The sequence below is a fragment of the Syzygium oleosum genome, unplaced genomic scaffold, assembly GCF_021117445.2.
Source record: "Syzygium oleosum isolate NSW1041296 unplaced genomic scaffold, Sole_v2.1 Sole_v2.12, whole genome shotgun sequence".
Lineage (NCBI taxonomy): Eukaryota > Viridiplantae > Streptophyta > Magnoliopsida > Myrtales > Myrtaceae > Syzygium > Syzygium oleosum.
The window spans coordinates 703664-730253 of NW_026607496.1; the positions used below are offsets into that span (position 1 = coordinate 703664).

Genomic DNA, 26590 nt, shown 5'->3' on the forward strand with positions numbered 1-26590 from the left:
AATAACCTCTACATATATAGCATGAAACCATTTTATTTCCTAGGAACATCAACGTGGAATAATTAACTTTTATATCTAATTAATGCAAATGATAATTGTTTCCTAGTAATGTGAAGAAAACGGTAAGCGAATAGAGTTTTGTGATGATCTAACTCAACCACAGACCTCCATTTTACTTGACTTTCTTATTACTTATAGATAAGGCCAAACCTTAGGAAATCTGTGTATGCATCAGTATGGTAATCTTAACAAAATTTCTGTTCTAATCGACTAAAACTTTTGCGGCTACGCCAACCAAGCCCTAACAGGTTCATCCTTATTCATGACTTCATCAAGTGTCCGTCGATCGATTCCAGGACTATGGCCCCCTGTGAAACCCTAATAAACGACAAGAGTAATTCAAAGTCTGATGAATCGACAGATGAAGATGAAGATGAAAGAATTATTGCGTGAAGAGTCTGGCTCTCTCATGAATCATGATCTCATCGTTGGCCAAGTAACGTTGAAGGAAAGAAACGGAACAAAACTTATATGACTAAACCGATTGTTGCTCTCCTGGTTTTTCATGTATATTGAGGCTTGGTTCGATCTTGTGCTTCAATGCCTGCTTCCATCTCTGACTCAATTTCCCCAGGTTTTGTTTGCTCATTTGCCACTAGTCCCTCTCTTGAACCCGCTTGGGTTGATTCATTATTAGTCGCCACCTTCTTTGAATCTCTCTCAATCCAGTCCCAAATCCAAGTCACAATCTTCATTTCTCTCTTTTTTCGAGTGATCGTGCTTCGGACTCATCTTTATAATTTCATCAAGACACAAACAAAAGAAAATGTTGCACCTTCAGTCCCATATTTGAACCCAATTAAAGAGAACACATAGGTGACTCGCACATATGTCAGTGATAGTTGCAGCAACTCAACTTATTTACCTGTGATTTCATAATGACATATAGTGGCAGTGTCCTATAGCTGCACATGAGCAGGGCACGCACTCTAAACAAGACAATTGGACCAGTTAGCGATTATAGGACTCAGATTGTCGATCTTATATGACGTACAGGTTGAAGAGATGAGTAATATTCTTACCCCATGACGAGTCTCGGGACGACATAACCAACCTCCCATAATGCATGAGTTAAAATCATATTGGAACTGTAAGAAGAGACACGGGCATTAGTCCTATTTTCACACGCATATTGGGAACCGATTTTCTCATAACCAATATAAACAGAAATTTAAGAAATCAATGCTCACCAATATAAAGAAGATAAAAGCAAGTTCGAAAGAGTTTTCGAATAGTATGATGTGAATCAAGTCAAGGACGAGGTGCGGCTTATGGAACCAGAAATCATCAGCTGAAAACCCAACGGCTGTAAGTATGGTCAAGTCCCCTGCACTTGAATTATACTCGTCGGTGATCTTTTTTGTCCGCTGTGTTACTACGAACTCTAGTTTCGCGCCGACAACAAGCAGAAGCTGCGAAAAGCCAAGAAAGAGAAATATTGTTTCCAAGTCTCGACATGATCTTGAATGGATTCCACGATGAGCAAAATGATCTCTGAGTGCAAGCAAGAGGGTTACATGGTTGAATTCCAATGTATGTCTTGAATTCAATTTGCTATTAGTACAAGCCCGCACCAGTCCACCTCCTTCTAATTAGTAGCAGTGGTTTTATCACTTTATGTTCTTGATCCAAAAACCAATGAAATTACATTTACCACATGTTCCGCCATAGTTTGAGCATCCCAAGATACGGTAGACTGAATAATATTACATATGAACTTTACTTCTGCAAAATGCAACTACTCAAAAAGGACTACTTTTCATCACTACACTTACAGTCAATGGAAGGAAAGATATCCAAAAGTAGGCATTCCATCCTGCAAAGAAATATTATCCAAGACAGATTCATATGATGTCTTTATTTGTAATAATAGTATATTACTCACTTCAAAGGCAAAAAAAGAGAGAAATGCGAAGTAATTACTAAGGTTCGCTCACGAAGTTACTTTAAAAAGTGATATGATGGATTGCTGCAAGTGTTGAAAGTGCCCCACTTATTTAAATGTCCATTTGCAGTCTACCACATCACTTAAAGAAATCAATTTCGTTGACCAGTCTAAATGAACATAATATCTCTTGTAAAGAAAGAGAGATACTTCATGCAACACTCTAATGACTTGGATGTCTCGAACTTTAATAGCAGCAACACAATGTAGAATGTAACACATTTCGTGCCCAAATTACTCACCAGCAACATTCAGGAGCAAGAAAAGCACCACAAATAACCACAAATACCAACTGCATTGATAAGAACAGAGAAATCAGTATGCCTGAAGAACCTGCTGAATGTTTTTTTTTTTCGAGATAATCTTTGTCATGAAACAATGTCAATTGCAGAAGATACAAATTGTTCCTTGTGAATGTAACTATTGTTTATCTAAACAGACACAAAGCAGTATTGTTCACCTGATTTCAACAACCTTGTCGAAATCCTTTTGCACGCCGCCGATGATGAACTTCTGAAAATCGTCGACGGGATTTTTCAAATCTCGGTCCTGTAAAGATGGCGGACAAGATGAGCCAATTAAATGTAAGGAGAAATATTAACCACAACCAGAGAAATTACGTTTCTGAAGAATTTCTTACCTTGATGCAATTTAGACGAATTGCAATGTACTCCAACTTAGTCACGGAAGGAAAAAAGTGCTTGGATAATATATGCTGCAGAAGAGGAAGAATGGTCAAGAGACAATCTCATCATCTTCATTCCAGAGAAAGGAGCTTTAGATATTGGTTTCTACACGGACTAGGGTGTTGGGCAAGATAGGGCAATTTTGAGGGTGCGATATGTACTAATATCTATATGGGAATGAAATCTGGTGACACCCATCAGGTCTGAAGCCTCAAATGCATTTGAGTACATACAACGCACGATCAATATTTTCAAGTGAATTTATGAAGAGTGCGATAGACATTTCATGTTCAACAATAGGTATGAAGTCAAAAAATATCGACGAGACAAATGTCACAGGTTTGAGGGACAAAGATGAAGTGTATATAGAGGCCCAAGGCACGCCAAAAAGGGAGGTTAAGACAGTTTCATCTTCCATGGAACCAGACATCTATACAACCTCTCTTGTGCATGCCCAAGCGACGTGGGACTAAGTCGCTGCCCTGAGGCTTCTTACTCGAGTAAGTGACTTGATGTAAGAGAATTATGACTCAATACACAAAGAGGAGACCCAACCCAAAAGTCATCCCGTCAATCCTCCATCGGTTGTTCGTTGCATAATTTTTTAGAAGTTACATTAATTAGTAAAAATTGATTAGTGGCTCATTAAAAGAAGTGCTACATGACAAATTGATAGTAGTTAGCAGAATTATTTAGTATAAGGGACACTCATGGTGGGGCCACAATAATGAATGATAAAAAAAAAGAAGACTAGAAAGTTGACTAAGAAGTTTAACAATTGGTGATGAAGCTAGTGTGCAGGCGTTGACTGTATTTGTCAATTCGTCTAGAGGTTATAAGGAAGCAAATCTGACAGCTGTGTTGGTTTACCATATGTGACTTCTGTAGTAGTATTATTTGTAGACTTGTGGAGATATTTGGCCAGTGCAAATCTACCTTAGGTAACTAAATTATATTGACAGAGGTTAGTTACTTTAAGAGTAATTTTTATTAGTATGCCGATATAATTTCAACCATGAATTGTGATTTCATCTGGGTGCCCATTGATCCTATGGCTATCTTCTCTTCTCATGTAACAGTCGTGATTGATCCCCCGAAGTAACAAAAATTTCCTCCAGGATTACTTGACAGTAACGTGATCAAAGGAATAGCCAGAGAGTAAAAAATATTATATAATTAGAAACCATGTAGATCAAGTCAATCTCAACCGTTGATTATATGAGTCCCACGGTATGATCCAAATAATTAACGGTCCATGGTTTATTGACCATGTAATAACTTTTCGCTTAAGAGACAGAAAACTTACCAATTAGCCGATTACTACATATCTTTGCCTCTGCCGAAAAAATGATCATCTTCTTTGGCAAGCTGGGTTAGCTTCGTGTAACGATCTGCAGCTCTCCAAAATAGATACTTCATGTTGGTTAAAAGTTCGATATATAAAATTGGTAAATAACCATGAAATGACAACTTTCGTATGGGTATATAAGTAAGGTATATTTTGAAGCATTCGATAATATTTTACCATGTTACTAGTAGTCAGTTCGAGAAAAAGATTTTGTGCGCTCGAGATTACTCGGGGAAAAGGAAAAAGCTTTAATAAAATAGAATCACGAACCCTTTTCGTTGATTTACTGTCCGTTCTTAATAATGGATTTGTCCCAGTGCCTCCAATGGCGCAGCTATAATAAACAGCATGGTAGGAAAATATACAGAGATAATCCAAGGTCGGTATGTACTTTGGTTCAAGACATTTAAAAAAATGGAAAATGTTGTGTCACCTATAGTCATATACCTTGGCTTCTCCACATAGAATTATAACCACAGAGACGATCACGTGAAAGGTAGCTAGCACAACTGTGAAGATGTGTAGATGGTGAAGTGCTGTGAGAGATAACAATGGCACCATCCCCTGAAACAACACGCATCAAAGATTATATTATCCTATATATATACACACATATTTTGCACACTCATTGGAGTATTATTAATACTATATGATAGATTCATCATTTGCTAATACACCCAATGGCTGTCTGTTTGCCAATACTAAGATGTTCGAGAGAGAGTACACTCACCTTTTGACTGCAGAAATCAGCGGTGTCGGCGAGGAGTCGGCGTCCTCGATATCCATCGGAAGCGATGGAATTAGTCGAGAAGTGGGCAGTGGTGGTGGAAGAAGCGGAAGCAGGCTGGTGGCAGGGAAGCCAGACGCTGGCAAGTCTCTCCGATATGCAAATCTTCCCTATTCTCGTCTGGAACACCGATAGCAGCAAGGATATGAACCTCAACAGCATCAACTCTGCCAAATTTTCGAAAACAAAACTATCACATAAAGTTATGAACACATTTTACTTTCTTATAAATTTGTCCTAGGACAGAACCAATGCACATTAATTCCATGTGTATGATAACAAATAAAAAGATATGAACCCGTCTCGTTCTCTAATAGTTTCTATTGGAATATTTAAATAATAAATCACGTCTTCATCTGACAGCTCAAGCTTTTAGAACAGTTGACAATGGTCCCATAAAATCTTTCATGATATCGGAGCAGGAGGTCCTGAGTTCGAATCTTCCAGGCCCCTATTTCCCTCCCCAGTGAAATATTTCCACACTTAGTACTAGCAAAATGACCAGATTAAGTATGAGGGAGAGTGTTGGAATATTTAAATAATAAACTACGCCTTCATCTAACAGCTTAAGTTTTTAGAATAGTTGGCAGTGGTCCTATAAAATCTTTCAGTTTCAAGTGTACTCACCTTCTTTGATCTTCTGTAAGGCATCAAAGAGATGCTTTCGCCTGCCCTTGCCGGCTCTCGGGCCTTGTGTGGACGGCCTGCTTAAAAGCTGCAGTGAACAAGAGTTGGTCACATGCTTGTAGTCGGCTAAGTTCGTATATCAGAAATTAAAATCAAACGTTAGGAAAAAACTAACCTGGAAGCAGTACAACCAAATAAGCGGAATGTTGATCCGAGCCCAACGAATTAACGTCGTGTCCTTAAGACGAATTTGGCCCCTCAATCGCACCCGAGGATATTGGACAATCGTCTCCCAGGATAGAACGGATCTCGTTCCTCCGAAGCGGTACGTATTCGGAGGACTCCAACGAACGCAATTTTGCGAACAATCGCACGAAATGACAAATGATGAAGAATGAGAGAGCAGCAGAATGCCGCGAAAATATGAAATGCCAAGAGCACTTTGTTCGGTCATGTATGAATGAATAGTCATCAAGGAATTTCGGATATAGAAGGATGAAACCGAAGAGTCACCAACCGAACAATTTTGTTCGGTCATGTGAACAATCCACGAGCCGAGCCTTAAACCGGTTTGGTTCGTGAACAGGCGCGAAGGGCTTCGGTTTTCGTTCGGGCGAACCGAACCTCACGAATAGACATGTTTGTTTGTCCAAAAATAAATAAATAAATAAATAATTTCTAAACAACGTGTCTGTTCGAAAACTAAAAAATAAAAAACCGATAGAGAGTGGACCCGGAACCGAACCGAGCCGAGCCGGCCGGACGGACGGCGGCGGCGGCGCGCGCGCGGGAGGTGGACCGACCTAGCTTGACGTAGGTCCTCTCTCTTCCACAAAAGTGGGGTACCCCTTGGGGCCCAAACCCATTTGTGAGGCTCAACTATTTGAACCCATCTCCCATCTCCCATCTCTCTTCTACCCTATGTGGGACACTTTCACCCACACACTTCTCATTCAATTCTATGGGATTTTGGTTCCAAAATCCCAACAATCCCCCACATGAATGAGAAGTTCAGATATCATGACTCTTTGTGTATGCATGAGATGCAATGTGCGATTATTCCATGAGAAAACGTTGCATCAGGATAAGTAGTCTGAGACCTTGAACTTTCCTTAGTGAAACCTATCGGACTTACTCAGTCAATCAGTAGACTTGATGTCTTTGAACTGTCGACCTTTGGTGTAAGCCTAGACAATAGAAATCACACAACTGTTTCTCGAACAAAATTGGTTCTCACTGTTGTGTTCGTTTTGGCCATGAACACCGCCTGGTCTCATGAGTGTTTTAGAGAATTCGGCCTTTTCAATTCTCACAGAAGCGGCCCTCACTTCACACTCACATAGGTGATTTCTGAACATATAGTATATCACATACTCAATTCAGAATCATTAAAAGCTTTTGCTTAACCTTCACATATTAGTACTGTCTTCATCCGGGAATGAGTAAAAATTTAACAGTACTCTACACTGTCTTCATAACTTAGTTGTCCCTTTGAACCTAGATCTTGGGATCTCCAGTCAACTAGGTAGGGTTTCCGCTATGATGACTTGTTTATAGGCCTTAAACCCATTCCCCTTGATGTTTTTGCAACCATCTCTCCAGTTAGGCCTTTTGTCAATGGATCCGCAATATTATCTTTTGACTTCACATAGTCAATGGTGATAATTCCACTAGAGAGAAGTTGTCTTACTGTGTCATGTCTTCGACGTATGTGTCGAGACTTACCGTTATACATGACATTCCTTGCTCTTCCTATTGCCGCTTGACTGTCACAATGTATACATACAGCGGGCACTGGTTTAGGCCAATTAGGAATATCTTCCAAGAAATTTCGAAGCCACTCGCTTCTTCACCGGCTTTATCCAAAGCAATAAATTCTGATTCCATAGTGGATCTAGCAATACAAGTTTGTTTGGATGATTTCCAAGACACTTGCCGCTCCCCAAGTGTGAATACATATCCACTTGTCGATTTTGTGTCTTTAGTGCCGGTTATCCAATTTGCATCACAGTATCCTTCAAGTACCGCTGGATATTCTGTGTAATGCAAAGCATAATCTTGAGTATGCTTTAAGTAGCCCAATAAACGTTTCATTGCTTTCCAATGATTTTCATTTGGATTAACTGTAAATCGACTTAGCTTGCTAACCGCACAAGCTATGTCCGGCCTAGTACGATTCATGACATACATTAAACTCGCCTAGTATACTAGCATACTCATTTTGAGCCTTACTTTCACCAGTATTCTTCGAAAGATGTAAATTAACATCTATAGGAGTCTTTACCGGTACAATATCTAGATTCTTGCACTTTCCAAGAATCGTCTCAATATAATGGGATTGTGATAGAGTTAATCCTCCATATGTTTTATGGATTTTAACTCCTAAAATAACATCTGCAACCCCCATATCTTTCATATCAAATTTACTTGTGAGCATGCGTTTGGTCGCCTTAACAACCTCACTATCGCTGCCCATTATAAGCATGTCATCTACATATAAGCACAAAATGGCAAAACCATTATGAGTGTTCTTAACATATACACATTTATCACACTCATTGATCTTGAAACCATTCGACAACATGACTTGGTCGAATTTAGCATGCCATTGTTTCGGTGCTTGTTTCAATCCATAGAGTGACTTGATAAGCCGACATACTTTCTTCTCTTGACTTGGAACAATGAACCCTTCGGGTTGTTCCAAATATATTTCTTCTTCCAAATCCCCGTTTAAGAAGGCCGTCTTAACATCCATTTGATGGATTTCAAGCTTATACACCGCTGCTATGGCAATTAGCATCCTTATGGATGTAATTCTAGTAACAGGTGAATAAGTATCAAAATAATCAAGACCTTCTCGTTGCTTGTATCCTTTTACTACAAGCCTAGCCTTATATTTATCAATAGCACCATCCGCTTTCATTTTCCTCTTGAAAATCCACTTACATTGTAGTGGTTTATTACCAGGAGGAAGGTCAACCAATTCCCATGTATGGTTTGACAAGATGGATTCAACTTCACTATTGATAGCTTCTTTCCAGAACGGGGCTTCTGGCGAAGTCACAGCTTCTTTGAATGTCCGAGGCTCATTCTCTAACAGATACGTGAAGAAATCAGGTCCAAAAGACGTGGAAGTCCTTTGTCTTTTACTACGTCTAGGTTCATCCTCAATTGGATCATTTCTAGATATAGTATCTCGAGACCTCTTATTATTATCAATTGGCTCATATACTATGTTATACGGAAATATATTTTCAAAGAACGAAGCGTCCCTTGATTCAATTATCGTATTAACATGTATATCTGGGATCTCTGACTTGTGAACAAGAAAACGATATGCATTGCTATTCTGAGCATATCCGATAAAAACACAATCAACAGTCTTTGGTCCTATCTTAACCTTTTTAGGCTTAGGAACCGCAACCTTAGCCAAACACCCCCACACTTTGAGATAATTCAAGTTAGGCATTCTGCCTTTCCATTTCTCATAGGGAGTTTGTTGTGTTTTTCTGTGGGGCACTCTATTTAAAATAAAATTCGCCGTCAAAACAGCTTCCCCCCACAAATTCTGTGGTAAACCGGAACTATTCAACAATGCATTCATTGTTTCCTTTAAAGACCGGTTTTTCCTTTCTGCCACTCCATTAGATTGCGGCGTATAAGGAGGAGTCATTTGGTGAACGATACCAAACTCAGTACAAATTTCCTCAAAAGGAAATTCATATTCACCTCCTCTGTCACTTCTTATCATTTTAACTTTCTTATTCAACTGAGTTTCAACTTCGGACTTATAAATTCTAAAAGCATTCACAGCCTCATCTTTGCTACTAAGCAAATAAACATAACAATACCTCGAGCAGTCATCTATAAATGTGATAAAATACTTATTACCACCTCTTGACGGTATTGATTTCATATCGCATATATCTGTGTGTATTAAATCTAAAGGTTCTGAGACTCTATTGTCTACAGAATGAAAAGGAGGCTTAGAAAATTTAGATTCAACACACACTTGGCATTTCTCACTAGAACATTCGAATTTTGGCAATAATCCCATGTTCATTAATTTCTTTATCGACTTATAGTTAACGTGTCCTAATCTATCATGCCATAAATTAGGAGACTCAAGCACATAAGCAGAAACAGCTTTATTCATAACAACATTGGGTACAACAGTCATTACATTTAACTTGAAAAGACCATCACTGAGGTAACCCTTTCCTACATACATCTCATTCTTGGAGAGTACAAACTTATCGGATACAAAAACCAACTTGAAGCCATTCTTGCTAAGAAGAGATCCGGACACTAAATTCTTGCGTATGTCTGGCACATGTAGCACATTATTTAGTGTCACAACTTTCCCAGATGTCATCTTTAGAGCAACCTTTCCAACACCTTCAACCTTAGAGGTCGATGAATTACCCATGTAGAGTTTTTCATCACCTTCCATAGGCATGTAAGATGAGAACATTGATTTATTGGCGCAAATATGACGAGTTGCTCCAGTATCAATCCACCACTCCTTGGGATTTCCCACCATATTACACTCGGATATCATGGCAGTTAGATTGATATCATCAACACCATTGGAAATTTCTTCCACCACATTAGCCTGAGTTTTCTGTCTTTTCTTGGCTCTGCAGTCTTTGGCTCGATGTCCAGACTTGCCACAGTTGAAGCACTTGCCAACGAACTTCTTCAGGCCTTGGGTGAATCCCTCTCCAGACTTGCTAGTCATTTTTCTCTTCTTGTTGGGTTTTGATCCTTCTTCAACAACATTGACCCTTGAGACCGCCAAATTGCTGCCAACTTTCTTTTCGGAATTTCTATTGTCTTCCTCTATCCTCAACCGAACAATCAAGTCTTCAAGTGACAACTCCTTTCTCTTGTGTTTGAGATAATTCTTGAAATCTCTCCAGGATGGTGGCAATTTTTCAATGAATGCAGCCACTTGAAATGTCTCACTTAGAGTCATTCCTTCAAGCATGAATATCATGCATAATCACTTGAAGCTCTTGAACCCGACTTAAGACGGTCTTTGAATCAACCATCTTGAAGTCCAGAAATTTACCGACAATGAATTTCTTCAATCCGGCATCTTCGGTTTTGTATTTCTTGTCCAGACTATCCCATAACTCTTTAGCCGTTTTTAGCGGACTATATACGTTATAGAGAGTATTGTCCAGACCGTTGAGGACATAGTTGCGACACAGGAAGTCAGAATGATTCCATGCGTCCACAGCAGCAAGCTTTTCTTTATTTGTCTCTCCAACGTCCAATTTAGGACCATCCTCATTGAGGAATCTAGCCAAGTTCAAGGTCGTGAGATAGAACAACATCTTTTGTTGCCATCTCTTAAAATCCGTACCATTGAACTTTTCTGGCTTTTCTCCGTGATTCGGAACAGGATTAACCGAAGTCGAAGCCATTTCTGAAATATAAACACATACCATATTCACGAACAGAATTGAAAATTTCTAATATGAACAATATTCGAAAAATTCGTTAACGAACAGAATGTGCAAATAGAATCGTATTCTATACGATATGACAAGGAACATACGAACTATACAAAAGTTCGAATTAAAGAAACGGCAATATGATATTTGATATGAACAACGCATAAGAATATACGAACAGAACCGAAGCAAAATTCGTCTTAAGATTGTAGTCGGCTAAGTTCGTATATCAGAAATTAAAATCAAACGTTAGGAAAAAACTAACCTGAAAGCAGTACAACCAAATAAGCAGAATGTTGATCCGAGCCCAACGAATTAACGTCGTGTCCTTAAGACGAATTTGGCCCCTCAATCAGTACCCGAGGATATTGGACAATCGTCTCCCAGGATAGAACGGATCTCGTTCCTCCGAAGCGGTACGTATCCGGAGGACTCCAACGAACGCAATTTTGCAGAACAATCGCACGAAATGACAAATGATGAAGAATGAGAGAGCAGCAGAATGCCGCGAAAATATGAAATGCCAAGAGCACTTTGTTCGGTCATGTATGAATGAATAGTCATCAAGGAATTTCGGATATAGAAGGATGAAACCGAAGAGTCACCAACCGAACAATTTTGTTCGGTCATGTGAACAGTCACGAGCCGAGCCTTAAACCGGTTTGGTTCGTGAACAGGCGCGAAGGGCTTCGGTTTTCGTTCGGGCGAACCGAACCTCACGAACAGACATGTTTGTTTGTCCAAAAATAAATAAATAAATAAATAATTTCTAAACAACGTGTCTGTTCGAAAACTAAAAAATAAAAAACCGATAGAGAGTGGACCGTGGACCCGGAACCGAACCGAGCCGAGCCGGCCGGCCGGACGGCGGCGGCGGCGCGCGCGCGGGAGGTGGACCGACCTAGCTTGACGTAGGTCCTCTCTCTTCCACAAAAGTGGGGTACCCCTTGGGGCCCAAACCCATTTGTGAGGCTCAACTATTTGAACCCATCTCCCATCTCTCTTCTACCCTATGTGAGACACTTTCACCCACACACTTCTCATTCAATTCTATGGGATTTTGGTTCCAAAATCCCAACAATGCTTACCATAGATCATGAGAGGACTACCTCAGGAGGGGATGGAATCAAAGTAAAAGAAAGGAAACTAAGAGCGGACCTGCCCTGCGCATCGAAGAAACCTGTGAACAAGGAAAGAAATCAGCACTATCGTGCGACAAACCACGGCCACCACCCATGTCGGCGTGAACTCTAACGTCGTGGCCTCCGCTCCTGCGTCCACCATTCTCTCTCTCAAGCAGCCTTCTCTCTCTCTCTCTCTCTCTCTCTCTCCCCAGTGATGGTACCTTGCTTAATGTCTACACAATACAGACGAACCTTGTATAATATATATAGATGGATAAACAAAATCTTCCCATTCACACGTTCATATTTGTTTTTTTATGAACGAAGTAGATATGTGAACGCTTCACGACTGTTTAGATCAAGACTAGTAGACCGATTTAAGAATGTCTATAAAATCATAACCGAAAATTATAGAGAATGCAATAAAACTTTCCATAGTCTTAAGAAAATTATTCATGTGGTTGTTTAGGCTTCGGCGGACAAGAGCGTGTTGCAATAACTTTAGTTACTGAACTTTTTGTACGGTGAAGTAGTCCACCATTTCTTGATAAGAATTTCAATAAATCAACTTTTGTAGCTTTTCTGGATATGGCCAAAATAAAAAAATCAGATCATACACCGCGGTATAAACAACACTTTATACAAGTAATCTTATCCACCCTTAATTTAAGAATTTTTTTTATAAAGACTCAACCTACTTAGAACAAAATCATAGCCAAGCGAGGACCCTATGATTTGGTCTACATAAACTAAGCTGATGTTAAAACTTCTCTAATTTGAGGGTTCTAATCACCAACCCTTTCACTAACCAACAAATCATGGGTTAGTAAAGCCGCTTGTATAATTTTTTTTTTTTTGTATTGGCAATGAATGCTGGAATTAATAAAAAGAATTTGGCAGCTATCGATGTTTTGGGCCTAAAAAATGACTGCGATTAAGTATTGACTTTGGGAGGGACGGGGAGGAAATAAAACTCTAAAAAAAGATTTGCTAGCTGTTGATTTTTTCGGCCTAAAAAATGACTTGCTATGGACTTTCGGAATTTCCTTTGCCCACGTCATTTTTTAGAATCTATAACGCAAGAGTTGACGTCAGCTTTTTCCCGTCTCAAATTTAGGTAGCCTTAATTTTCTAAAAAACCTCCAACTTTAAGTCTAATCTCAATTCTGCTTCGAACTTTTTTGTCTAAAAAAATCACAAAATTGCACTTTACTTCCAAATTTACCCTGTTAATTCTTCGTCCAAAAATTTCCATGAGTTTTTTCTTTTCAAAATTATCAATATCTACTATAATTCCATATGAAAGTGGAGGTGTTGATTAAGGCATAGAATCTGATAATGAACCTCTAAGTGGTCTTGATGTTGATAATTTTGAAAAAAATTGGTGTTTGGACCCTAGGCGGTATTGGGCTTAAAATGAAAGTTGATGATTTTTTTATGGCAAAAACAAAGCTCGGGGCAAAATTAAAAATTGAACCAAAAGTTATGATTTTGTAGGAAATTAGGCCAATTTAAATGTATCAGCTTTCATGCACGCAGTGGACAAGAGAGTTAGCAAGCACATGTGAAGGGTGAGATAAGGAAAATCTAAAAATGTAAAAGTAGGATTTTATTTCTTTATAAATGAACCGGAAGTCATTGAGGAATAATTCTTCTGTTTTTTCTTTTGTGGGAGGGGTCATCATCCCTTCCTCCTCTTTCAGGGAATCGATTCATATCTCCGTTTTGAGCCCTAAGTTTGATGCTTATCATTCTCCTTTTTCTATTAGCGCGGGGGCTTTAAACTTTCGACTCGACTACTCCTTAATAAAACTTTCAAACCGTCCTGTCTAAGTGCATCGCCAAATTAGAACTCCTTTCAGATATTGTCGGTGGGGTACCGGCCATAGTGTAGGGTACTTTGGACAAAAGACGTGACTCGAAAGTGAAAATATCACGTGAAAAACCGGACATTTGACCACTTCGTCAAATTCCTCAAAGATAAACTTGATTTTTTTTTTTTCACTTTTTCGTGTATTTAATCTTTCGTTCTGGGAGATTCTTTCGGGAAAACATGCCACAAGAACTCATTTAAAGGTGGTCCTTGAACTCATTTTCTTAAATTCAAGTATTTTTGCGTGAAACTTATATATTAAAGCCTGTCTTCGCAAAGTAAATGATGGACAGCTACCAATCCGAAACTTGAATTTGTGTGCGTGCACAGGAGAAGAAAAGAGCTTCTATGACTTTTACTTGTATTTTTTTAAAAACTTTTACTTGTAGATAGTTTAATATATGCAACTATATAGTATTCATTGTATCACTTATCTTTGGTAGATTTGCTCGTTTTTTGAAGTTGGTTTTCTTTTTAGAATTTTACGTGATCAAAATTACTAATACAAGAGGATATGCCAGCCTGTAAGAGTTTTTCTGATGTGGGCTACATTAATTGAGATTATAATTTTACCGTTTTACAGGCTTGGTCTAATAAGGTACGATATAAATATTCTTAATTAGTCTAATATGGGACCGACTAGTGTGAGTAGAATAAAACCTAGCTTGTGTTGAACTGTGGCCGAAAACTCTATAAATAGTACTCAAGTCTCTCCTCTAATCCGGATGCACAAGAGCAATTACTAAACCCTAATCGTGAGGGGCAATCTCATTGAGCTAGTGAATTGTTTAGAAGAATGCCCAAAAGCAGTATATAAGGTGCACCTAGTAAAACTTACAAGTAAAACAGATCTAGAGATGGCAACTAGGGTTGCTATTTCCATTATTATATAATTTCAAGACCAAAATAAATCTATGATAATTTCGTTTATTAACAATGGAATGGTATACAAAGTCAACATATCTCAATCACTACAAAATAGGATTTATGGCTACGCACAAAGAATAACAGAGGAGAAGCACTTGTGTTCAAAATCGTCGTTATTCCGCATCAAGAACAATGGATCCTAAATCAATTGCACAAATCTTTTTTTCTCAATTACTATGTTCTAGATTCTAGCTATGGCGAGGCCATGGCCGCCTTCGCCCGCAGTTGTGCCTCGCGATCTGGCGACAAGGCCTGGGGGCTGTAGGCAAGGCGGCCTCGCCTAAATCTGGGCATGAGGCCTGTGGGCCGCAAGCAAAGGCAGCCATGGCCTCGCCAGTTGTGGGCGAGGCCACCTTCGCCCATGACCCTCGCCGACGGCCAGTGAGGACTTCGCTTCCCTCACCTAGTGGCTGCCGAGCCTCACCACCCACTATGGGAAAAAAAAGAAAGAAAGAATAAAAGAGAATAGAAAAAATAAAAGGAAAAATAAAAAAAATAAAAAAAATAAATTAAAATTTTGAATAAAATAAAATATTATTAAAAATTGTCATGTCAGCGTTTGTTGGATGGCAGGCACCGACCGACCAAAATTTGCCAAATGGACTAAATTGACACAAATGGAAAAAGTTTAGAACTGATGAATTGGAAAAAAAAAAGTTTTGGACTGAATTGGCACAATTGCAATAGGCTTATGACTTTTTTGGTAATTTTCTTCGAGTCCTGAGTGTGAGATAGGCTAACTAATTTTTACTCATTCCACATAACCGTAATTTAAAAATGGTACGGCTGTGGTCGCACCAATTCTTTCCTTCTAAAGCCATAAAACAAAAAATTATTTTCTTGGTAAACAATATGTTTTCCTTTTCTACCCGTACCCCGTAGTAAAATTGAAAAAAAAAAACATATACTGAAAAAAGGGAGGTGTGGGAAAAAATAAATATTGCAAAGTACTTTAAAAACCAAATAAAAATCTTCACGTCAGGATTAATGTTGCCAAAAAAGATGTATTATGGCGTGAATGTATAATAAAAAATCAGATGTATAAAATCATTTTTGGGATTCTGCTGAGGTTCCATTGTCTTTTGATAGGCTCTACGTGTTTTGATTTTGGCTGTGGTAATGCGTCTGTATCTCTAATTTAAGCATGTTGGTGTTTGATGGCTGCTTCTAGTCTGAAACATCTCTCACACCGTTTTAGTTTAATTGCAGAAGTGGAGAAGATCATGTAAGATCTAATGAATCTTGCGCAATCGAGTCATTGGTCTTATTTACCTTTTAAAGCGATAATCCCAAGACATTTCTTCATTGATATGATTGTTTCTGTGTCATCATGGCCTTGTTTACCTTTTTAATGAGCACGAACGAAGGAATTTACAGCTTTGGATTGACCAATTTCAGACGCTGGATCATCGTTTGGTCTCATAACCGGTCCCTTGTGTCAATCTCTTTCATTCTGGAAAGTAACATCTACATATTTCCTATTGACCACGTAGAAAATGTGATATTGACAAGAAAGATAGGTGGGTCTTCATGTTGAAATTGATCGAGCAAAATGCAACTACTGGAACAAATTTACAGTGTTTTTCTCCCTCCAACTTCAGCTGTCCATACTATCGGAACATACCTGACCCATCTTATTGCAAAGTGGCAGTTCTTTTCCCTATTGTAACTAGACAATTATATGAAATGAGAGTTCCTTATTTACTTGCATTTGCCTAAGATAGATGCAATCTGTGATAGTTACATTTCGCCCTGATAGTATTTGCCTTGATATAAAAGAGTTAACTCGTAATTCCATAGGTAAATCAATCCATGAACACATTTATTTGGAATGTTGGTGTGGGCTTGGTTGTCGATTTTTTTGCTTCAATGTCTTCTGTTGAATTCACGCCACCGGCTTCCGTTATCTCAACTCCGACAGATTCCTCTCTTGAATCCATTCGGGTCGGTTCAATATTTGTGGACTCCTCCCGTGAGTTTGGCTCCTTTCCTCGGTTCTTTCTATTACAAATCAACTCCGAAATCCAGGTCACGATCCACATTTCTCCCTCTTTGTCCATTTGATTGTCCTTCAACCATATCTTAATTTCATCAAGACACTTTTTTATACGTTTGTCCGATTGGTCCTTGTACTGCGTCATAATTTTCTCAAGATCACGACACATTTCTTTCAGTTTGTCCGATTGCTTCTCCTTCATATTCATCTTAATTTCATTGAGACAAATGAAAAACATTTTGCATCTTCAGTCCTGTGATTTAAACTCAGAGAGAAAACAAAACTATCAAATCTTGAGTGTATAATTGGTTGTAAGTTCAACTCACCTGTGATTTTATAACTGCGTATAGTGGTAATGTTCTATAAGTGCACCAGACCCGGACGAGCGTTCTGAGACCGCGACAAATGCCACAGAAGCCAAATTGATTGTTAGGCCTCAATCATTAATTATGTACAACACACAGATCATAGAACAAAGACATAATTGACATGAGCAATAGGTCAGGTCTTACCCTATTGCTATTCTTGGGACGACAAACCCAACCTTTCCCATAATGCAGGAGTGAAAACCAAATTGGAACTGCATAGAGATCCGAGAAAGCATTAGTAGGAATTTTTACCATATGCTAGAAACTTTGCTTAACATTGTTAATGATAATGATGATTTGAGTTATTTATGCTTACCAATATAAAGAAGAAGACAGTAAGCTGCAAAGAGTTCTCGAATAGCACGAAGTGAATCAGGATGCGGACGAGACAAGGCCTACCGAACCAGAACTTGTCGCTTGAAATTTCAACAACCGTTGGGTTTTTGGCAACCTCTTTTGCTAGTTGTCTTATCATATTCTCCAAGTTGAAGTGGGCAATGAGCCAAAGCTGCGCCAAATTAGCGAAAACGCCTAATTAGATAAAAAAATAGACTCATCTTTTCATCAACATTCATTTGGAATTTGCAAGACGTGGAGACTCAAACGGAGAGTTTTCATCACTACTTACAATCAACGTAATTAAAGATATCCAAAAGAGCGCATGCCATCCTGCAAGAATTGTACCCAGAAATGGATTGGAATAATGATGTCTTTCTTCTCAAAGGCAAATAGAAAAAGAAAGATACGATCAAGCACCATTCAGGATTAATAGTGATTGGAACCGGAAATTTGAACTTTGATTGTGGAAAAACGTCACTTCTTTTTCCGCTAACACCTGACAAAACCAGTTTGATATGCGCATTTTTGGTTTCGAATAGGAAGAATCAATGTTCATATTGTTAGAATGTCCAACCAAAAAGTTTAAGCCAATAGATGAAGGGAGACTGCACGTATGTAAAAAGCATATAAATCCTATTGTCAAAGGATGTGGGATATTTTAACATACCCTCTCAAGTGCAAGCCCTATTAGAAATGAGACATGGAATTTGACCAACGGGGTGGACACAGATGCGAAAGGTACAATCTAACTCTGATACCATATTAGAATGTCCAACGCAAAAATTTAAACCAAACCAATTCTTGAGGAAGACCGAGTGATCCAGGTATTCTACCCTTTACTAGTACTCCACCTCAGTTGCTTTACCAAATATCTTTTGCTCTAGGATAGCCGCTTTTATGAAATAATGCGAAAGTTAATGGATCTTACAATATATGTCTACCGCAAGAAGAAATATATAATCAGAGAAGTCAACCATAATTGTAAGGACACCAGATATTTACATAGTTCGGTCCGAGTATCAGTATGTATTTTGCGGTGAGAGTCAACCGCAAAGAAATCCACTATTAAATAAGAGAATATAGAGTTTACAATTGCTCGGTTGCTCATTTGTTCCCAGCCATTTTTTACATCCCAAAGCAAAATCCGCAAGTGATCTCACAATCTTCCACGGAGAGTTCACTCAGAAAACCTACACACACAGAGAACCCTAAAACTACTCTTGTTTGCTCTAGTGTGTAATAATTTGCTGACTCAAACTAGGAATTCAACTCTTACGTGGAAAGTATTTCAATATTTTCTTGCTTCTTCGGACGTCAAACCACAAGTCCTATATGGATTTCGAATTTCGACTTGGATCGGGTTCTCAAACATGAGACATATTGTAATAGTCACAAACTTTGTAATTGTCGCTAATGTTGCAATGCGGAATAATTATGCATTTATGTGCTCAAGTCACTCACCGGCTACATTCACGAGCAAAAAAATCACTGCGAATAACCACAAGTACCACCTGCAATGTCAAGAAAAATGCAAATTAGTGTGCCTGAAGAAGAGCTAAAACATTCTCTGATATTATAAGTATTATTTTCCTGGAAAAGTCATATTGTATTGTTTTTCATGAATTTAGCAATGTCGGAGAAAGAGTGGTTGATCCGATAACGTTCTACTGTTAAAACCCGCAACTCATTATTTCATCCTAGCAAAATGAAAAAAAAAAGGAAAAACTTTCTTCTTTCTCTTATTTCATTTCTTTTCTGTTCCATTCGTTGCTCCTCAAGCCTAATTAATTAGCTTTGAATAAAAGCGGTATCGGTGTACCTGATTTCAATCATTTGCTCAAATTCCTTTTGCAAAGTCCACATTATGTGCTTCCGAAGATCTGTCCCTGGATCTTTCGGATCACATGCCTGAGGACACGACAGAAATGATAGCTAATTTAACCATTTCAACGCAAATTATATTACAATGAGGACCAAGATAAAATTTCACAATAAGAATGTCCTATACGTACCCCTACGAAGTTCACATAAAGAGCGTGGTACTCATCCGGGGACAATAAGGTAATCCCTTTCAGCATAACTACCCTCTGCAGAAGAGGAAAATGTAAGACAATGCTGAGCCTCTCGTCGAAGAACTCTTCCTTCCAGTTAATCATAAATATCGCATTCCAGAACAATTATACGATATATATATATATATATATATAAATATATTGCTCATTTCAAGCTTCTAAATACCCTTAACTTGATATATTTAAAAATACAGTCTTTGTGAACGAAGACGCAAAGTTAAAAATTTCGAAAAGAGAAAATCATATATATCCAATGAAATTAGACGGCAGAACATTTCGAAAATTGCATGACAGTTGAGGTGGTAATGATATACTCAATTTCGGAAGAGCCTACAAACTCTTCCTCGTTTTGCAGTAAAGGGGAGCTTCAAGAGACTCAATGACTTACCAAAGATTTGAAGAAGCCAGGTGGGTTTTCATAAGACCGCCTCAATTTCTCGCGTTCTGTAGATCCACACAGAATAGAAATACCTCAATCAGATTAGAAAATTTTTTGGAGACGGTACAAGAATTTTGAGTGAGTGAGATCACTCGTCCTCTCCTTCCTTTGACGACATTGCTTGAGTTTGAGGAGGATGAATTCGATGGCATTACCTTTGTCAACATCTTCTCTGGTCACTGCTTCAAACATATTCGTATTCAAATTCTTCCATTGAATTATCTAACAGCATGGAAGGACGAAATTAACGTTACAAAATTGATTAAAGAGGTAACTCTCATATTTTAGTGATTTTCCTAATTTGGACGAGTTTTACTTTTTCACTTTTAACTCTTTGTGAAAATTGGAAAACTTTCTAAATGAAATACTCAAAACACTTGAAACCTTTTGAAATATCAAACAATGTACACGTGCAATCAAGTACAATTTTTTTGCATGTTCTCTTGAAACTTAAATACGATATATTTCCCAGACCCAAAAAAAAAATACAATATATTTCTCTTGGAGTAAAAGTCGCAGAACTAACAGAAAGATATAGTTGAAGTGACAGGGATGTCATAGCACACCATAAATAGTACTTTGAGTAGACAGAGGACCACGTGCGACGTGGCCAGCACAAATATGAAAATGTGCAGGTGATGGACTGCTTCAACGGATAAAAATGCCACCTTCCCCTGAAAAAAAAGATAAAAAGAGTTGCACCAAAATTCACTGTGTGAGATCGTATCAACTCGTCGTAGTCTTCGGATCTCTCTTAACACTGGAGATGTGCAAAGACTTGTATAAAAAATTGGCGCAATAAATGATGCGGTCGACTCTTAATCGATCACAGAACACTATCCACTTATTAATATCTGTTTACAGTTCATCATACAAATTTGTATATCAATCTTTCATACTTGCCTCTAAATTTTTAAGATCTCTAAAGTTATAGAAGGAGGAGAAGAAGCAGCTTTGGTAAAGTTACTTTTTGACCGCAGTAATCAGTAGTATTAGAAGCCATGGCGAGGAGGCGGCGTCCTCGTGTTGCGCCAGAAGGGAAGGAACTGGTAGTGAAATTGGCGACAGTGGATGAAGAGTCGGGCTTCTTGCAGGGAAGCCAGACTTTGCTGAGTTGCTCCGATACGCAAATCTTCCCTATGATAGTTTGGGACACCGCTAAGAGCAGCGATATGACACCGAGCAACATCAGCTCTGCCATCATTGTTGTAATCCAAAAACCCAAAAATAAGAATTCATATGCTTGCACATTAGTATTGTGACACAGTCACCAAAAAAAAAAAAATGACAGATCCCTCACCATCTTTGATCTTCTGCAAAGCGCCTTTGAGCGGCCACTCTCTGTCCGTCTCCAAACGCTGCACTTTACAAGGAAAGTTGAGTTAGAGAATTGTCGGCATCCCGATCGACATGTCGAAGTTGGACTTTAGAAGAGGTCGATACTCTCAGAACTTAGGAAGCAAGAGTTATTACCCGGCCGACCCAATGAAGAAATGCATCAACAGTGATAGAAATCAGCACAATGGTGAAGCACACCAGAGCCACCTCCCATGTCGGCGTGGACTCTAATGATATCTTGTATCCTCCCGCATCCGCCATTCTCTCTCTCTCTCTCTCTCTCTCTCTCTCTCTCTCTCTCTCTCTCTCTCTCTCTCTCTGTGTGCGTGTGCGAGTTTTTAATGCCACACTTTCGAATTCTCGCATAGTTTATCTTTACACACACGCACATATATATACACCGTACCGAATGATACACACAGGAAAACGTTGACATGATGTTCACACATCATCGAAATTCTTTTTTGTCTTATTGGACAACCCAGGCGAACCTGAGAGCAACATGACTTGTATGTCTCAAAAAAAGTCTAAGTAACAGATAAATTCACGCGGTATGTTGAAATATTTTATATAATAAATTATACATTCATCTAAAAGCTTAAATTTTTAAAATAAATGGCAATGATCACATAAAATTTCACATTATATCAAAATCGAAGGTCATGAGTTAAAATCTCCCGGGCCTCTATTTGCCTCTACGCATAAGAAAAAATGTTAGAATATTTAAATAATAAATTACGTCTTCATAGTCTCACGTGGCAGACTGCATTCTATCTTGGTAATCGCCAGTGGGAGCTTTGGTCTAATAAAATCTCGATTTTTTATTGCTTATCAATCTAGACTGCGAGGCCTTAAGGCTCATTCTGCATGCAAAACACGTCTCCGTCTCACTTTCTCTTCTCATCCACTGTTTGGAAAACCCTAGCAAACCGACCGTGAATTTATTTTTTTATTTTTTTCCCTTTTGGCCCAAAAACAAACCGTGACATGACTTGCTCTGACCTGAACGGAGGATTAAAAACTTAGAAATATACAGTAAAATATAAACGAAAAAGACGTGGAAATATACAGGCAGTTAGACCTCCATCAAAGAAAAAAATATACATGTACATTGGACCCTGGACAACAATCTTCCGTGCCTTGGTAACTTCGAAGTTGTAACAGATTTTTTACCACACCAACAATTAGTGAGTTTCGCTGCATCTAAGATGAATAGTCCGAGAATCGGGACTCTTGATAAGATGTCGCTCGTCGAAAACTGTTTAGAGATTATTTGGTGTAATTCCTACGCGGTCACGGTAATAATGAAATAGAAAAGTGTTTCGACTTTTGTAAGTTATTTAATGAACATGTGACTGTTTCAACACCAATACCCCCAACAACTTTTGAGAAGCCATCTCTCTCGATTTCAAGGCATTGTACTTTCGAAACATGCGCTGCCGAATAAAAAAATCATAGCACGCATCACAACAAAGTTACGCCACGGTACAGTTACAGTTCTATCGAACGGATTGCTAATGCATTCCATGAGTGGATTGTGGTTTGTGACGTGTCAAGTTTGTCACTGGGTGCGTGGGGGTTCGGCCTCATTGAATTGTGGAATACTTCTTAAATAGCCGAATTGATATTTAGATGTGATTGTACGAGCAGGAGGGAGTTGACTTGGCTAAATGAACGATGAATAACGTGGCCTAGTTAACTGCAGCTGCCCAAGTCGAGCAATATCGCGTTTCACACATTGGACGTGGTGGTCGGTATCATCATTGATGGCCGGCTCCGCATTGCCTGCATCTTCTAATTTATCCTTACCTTGTACATAATTTCTATGATCACAAGATACAATATTTAAATCAATTTTTATTATTTTCGTACAATAAATCATTGTACTTTTGTTATTATGAACTAGTGTGCTTCCAAATAAATTGGTAAAGTTGTGTCCTCCCGTGGAGAGTTGACTCTATTAATGAAATAGTATTCCCTTCAAGAGTGTTGTGAGTGTGTTTGTTTTTTTTTTTTTTCATGAAACTTGATAATTAGATAAAAAAAAAGTGTGTTTCAATCTATTTTACGAAAAATTCTTTCGTGTTCGAGTAAGTCTATATTCATTTGTTTACTTGTTTACAATACTCTCTCATCATCGAATGACCACATTACTTCAGATTTTTCTACCGTTTAAGAAAAGACCACACCACAAGACTTTTCATCATATGATTTAAGGCACTCTTTTATATTTAAATTAAATTAAATTAAATCCATCACTTCGTTTTTACTTCCTTCCATATATTAGTCTTCAATTTTGATCACTTTTCTGGAATCTATTCATTATTCAACTCTCTCTCTCTCTCTCTCTCTCTCTCTCTCTCTCTCTCTCTCTCTCTCTCTCTCTCTCTCTCTCTCTCTCTCTCTCTCATGCTCACAATGCGATTTTACTTCTTTTCGTGCATTTTTTAAATCTAAACCTTACCTATTTCCTTGATGGAAATGCTTTTATTCGATGATGCTGAGTAACCATCTACTTATTCAAAAATAAACTTTTACCTTTCTTCACACTTAAATCCCTTCCATTGAATCATTGGATAATATGGTCAATCAACGTAACCATCTCACATACAATTGTACGTGCACACAAGGAATACCATTTTACTTTCTTATGGACTCCTAAGTCAACGACGCCGACTGGTGCATCACCAAAAGCTAATGAATACACCTAGTTTTTCATATTGACATAAACAGTATATTGAAAATATGTCTCGAGTTTGAGTCCAAAAAAGAAAGTTTTCTAATTCAAGTAGATTTACTATTTTGAATAGGTTTCAGGCTTCCTAAAATAAAGTTTCCTACTTTGGATCCAATTTTTGCCTATATATAAGAAGTGGATATTTTTTGTGAAGAGTATCAAAGAGGAGCTTCTGCATGTAAATTACACCCTGAAGATATCCGAGTGTGTTGAAGCCAATTAAATTCTTGTGAAACGAATTTGAGTATAATTCCTTTATGAGATTGAGAAATTATTTCGTGAGAAATTGTGGGCTAAACACGGTATATGTAATTGGGTGTTATTGGGGCCTAAAAAACATTAAGAGTATTTGAGTGACTCGAGTGTGGTTGTAATTTTCGTTGTATCACTTGATCTATAGTGAAATTCATTACTGCTCTTCTCATGAATATATGCTACTACAACCGAATCACATAAATCTGGCGTCCGATTTATTTTCTTATTTTGTCTATTTTATTATTCGATCGCTTGCTTCCGCAACACAATAAATGCTTATATTGGTCATATTTCATTGTTGATGCAGTTGATAAAAACAACCACAATATAAAAGATCCATACAGACAGACATGTCTCACATGATTGTTCAATGACAGAATCACCCAAACTGGGTTTTCTAATTAAAAGTTGGCAGGTGAGATTACGAAGTGGCATGAAAGTTCTGCTTCCCTCAATAATTAAATCAATTCTTTAATTATTGAGACAATATGGACATCCAACAAAAGATGGAGTAGGAGAGGAAGAACGACAGAGCAGACCATCCACCGCACAAATGGAGAAGCCAAGAGAGAGAGAGAGCGCAAGCTTGTCAATGGCAATGCCAAAGAAATGGAGGTGGAGGAAAGAGCTATCACAAGTGAAAGAGACTAGCAGAAACCCGATATCTTCATCTGGGAGATCGCCAAAGAGAGCAGCTTCAAGTCTGTCAACATATCCAATTGAACCAATCTTCACTCAAAAGCTTAAAGCAATGAGTTATGAAGCAACTATGATTTATTAATTGCTCAATAACACACCAACTCTCCGATATGAGATTTTATAACACAACTCACACGTGCAACTCAACATGAATTGCCATGCCCTTCATTATAGGTGACCACAAAGAAATAGCCTTCTTGTGCCAGACACCTGAGAGATAATTTTCCATGAAAATTTAATTTAATAGTTTCCCGTATGGACAAAATTGAAAAAGCTTCTAAGGAAATGAAACTTTTGAGAAGCTGGGAGCAATTGGGACTTGGCCAACCTATTGGTTAGTGGCTCGAATGATAGTTGATTATCTAAAACTAATTGACAACTTCATTGGAAAAAATGTCAGTAGCCACTCAAATTAATTTTGGTAATTTCATATAAAAGTTGATAACTTCAACACTTTCATGAGCTTTCCTGATAAAAGTTAACAACTTATTGGAATAGTTGGTAATTTGTAAACAATAATATAAACATTGGCAATTTAATATGAGGGTTGGTAACTTACTAACAAATTAATGGGTAAGCAATTTACCAGCAACTTTTTTAATTAAAAAAATGTGAAACTTACCACAGTTTTCACAAATCTACCAAAGACGGGAATTTTTGTCCTTTTTTTTTTCTCAAATGGAACGAGAGATCATCCCACCCAGTTATTTTCTAATTTTCCTCCAATCTAACGGGAAAATTGCCAAAAAAGTTCTAAATATATTGCAATTGTGTCAATTCAATATTAAACTTTTTTTTGCCATTGAGTCCTAAACCTTTTGTATTTGTGCTAATTCAGTCCATTCGGCCAATTTTGGCTAGAAATCACTGGTATGGACATCAGCTGTTCTACGTGATGCGGTCAATGTTGACGTGAACATTTTTAAATAATATTTTCATAATTTTTTGAATTATTTATTTATTTATTTTCCTTTTCTTTATCTTTCTTTTTTGTTTAGTGATTGGCCGGAGGCGAGGGCCAGTGAGGTCGAGCCTCGTCAGGGGTGGGTGAGGCTCAACATCGCTGAGCTGGCGAGGTCGACCTCGCCGGCCCTCGCCTATGGGTGATCACTGAGGAACATAGGATGCAAATATCCATATGCAGCTTGAAGAGTTTTATGAGTGTAAGTATGACCAGCATGGCTAGGATACAAGGTTCCAAGTTAGAGACTACACAGTTTATAGACGTTCAACCAACTAAAATTGAGTACGGATTCTATCTAACCTAAACAAAATGAATGTGTTTTGCTGGAATTGTGTCCGTGACGAAATATAATTCACCGAAAGTTGTTATTCAATTTTTAATGAGAGGAGACCGGATTCTGTGGCGACTCCGGACAAGAGATATCCAGGAGTGAACAAAGAACTCATTTGTTTTGATTAGCAACACAAATTCAATCCATGACAAGATTCGATCAACAAGAACTTCGAACTTTATAAACAATTCAGATAGACCCGTCCAGCTATTG

The 26590-nt window shown here is 38.2% G+C and overlaps 1 protein-coding gene and 1 pseudogene across 1 annotated transcript; both read right to left on the minus strand.

The window, feature by feature from the left end:
• Positions 1–535: 535 nt before the first annotated feature.
• LOC115663920 (MLO-like protein 15) lies at positions 536–12199 on the minus strand (annotated as a pseudogene).
• A 4445-nt stretch (positions 12200–16644) lies between these two features.
• Positions 16645–21652, minus strand: LOC115677006 (MLO-like protein 15). The gene is made up of 14 exons (XM_056316626.1): positions 21527–21652; positions 21354–21411; positions 21021–21247; positions 20632–20727; positions 20209–20275; positions 20003–20058; positions 19555–19683; positions 19362–19450; positions 19004–19053; positions 17832–17872; positions 17520–17711; positions 17348–17415; positions 17162–17225; positions 16645–17043 (listed from the first exon to the last, which is right to left on the minus strand). The coding sequence occupies exons 1-14, from the start codon at positions 21650–21652 to the stop codon at positions 16645–16647; spliced, it is 1662 nt and encodes a 553-aa protein (XP_056172601.1).
• Between the last annotated feature and the right edge of the window lie 4938 nt (positions 21653–26590).

Excerpts from the sequence above, each read along its gene's own strand:
- LOC115677006 (XM_056316626.1), bottom strand. The coding sequence starts at position 21,652 with ATGGCGGATGCGGGAGGATACAAGATATCATTAGAGTCCACGCCGACA. Across the intron at positions 20,276-20,631 it reads TGGTCCTCTGTCTACTCAAA|ATAATTCAATGGAAGAATTT; the intron begins GTACTATTTATG and ends CCATGCTGTTAG. Across the intron at positions 19,684-20,002 it reads CTGGCTTCTTCAAATCTTTG|GAAGAGTTCTTCGACGAGAG; the intron begins GTAAGTCATTGA and ends ATTAACTGGAAG.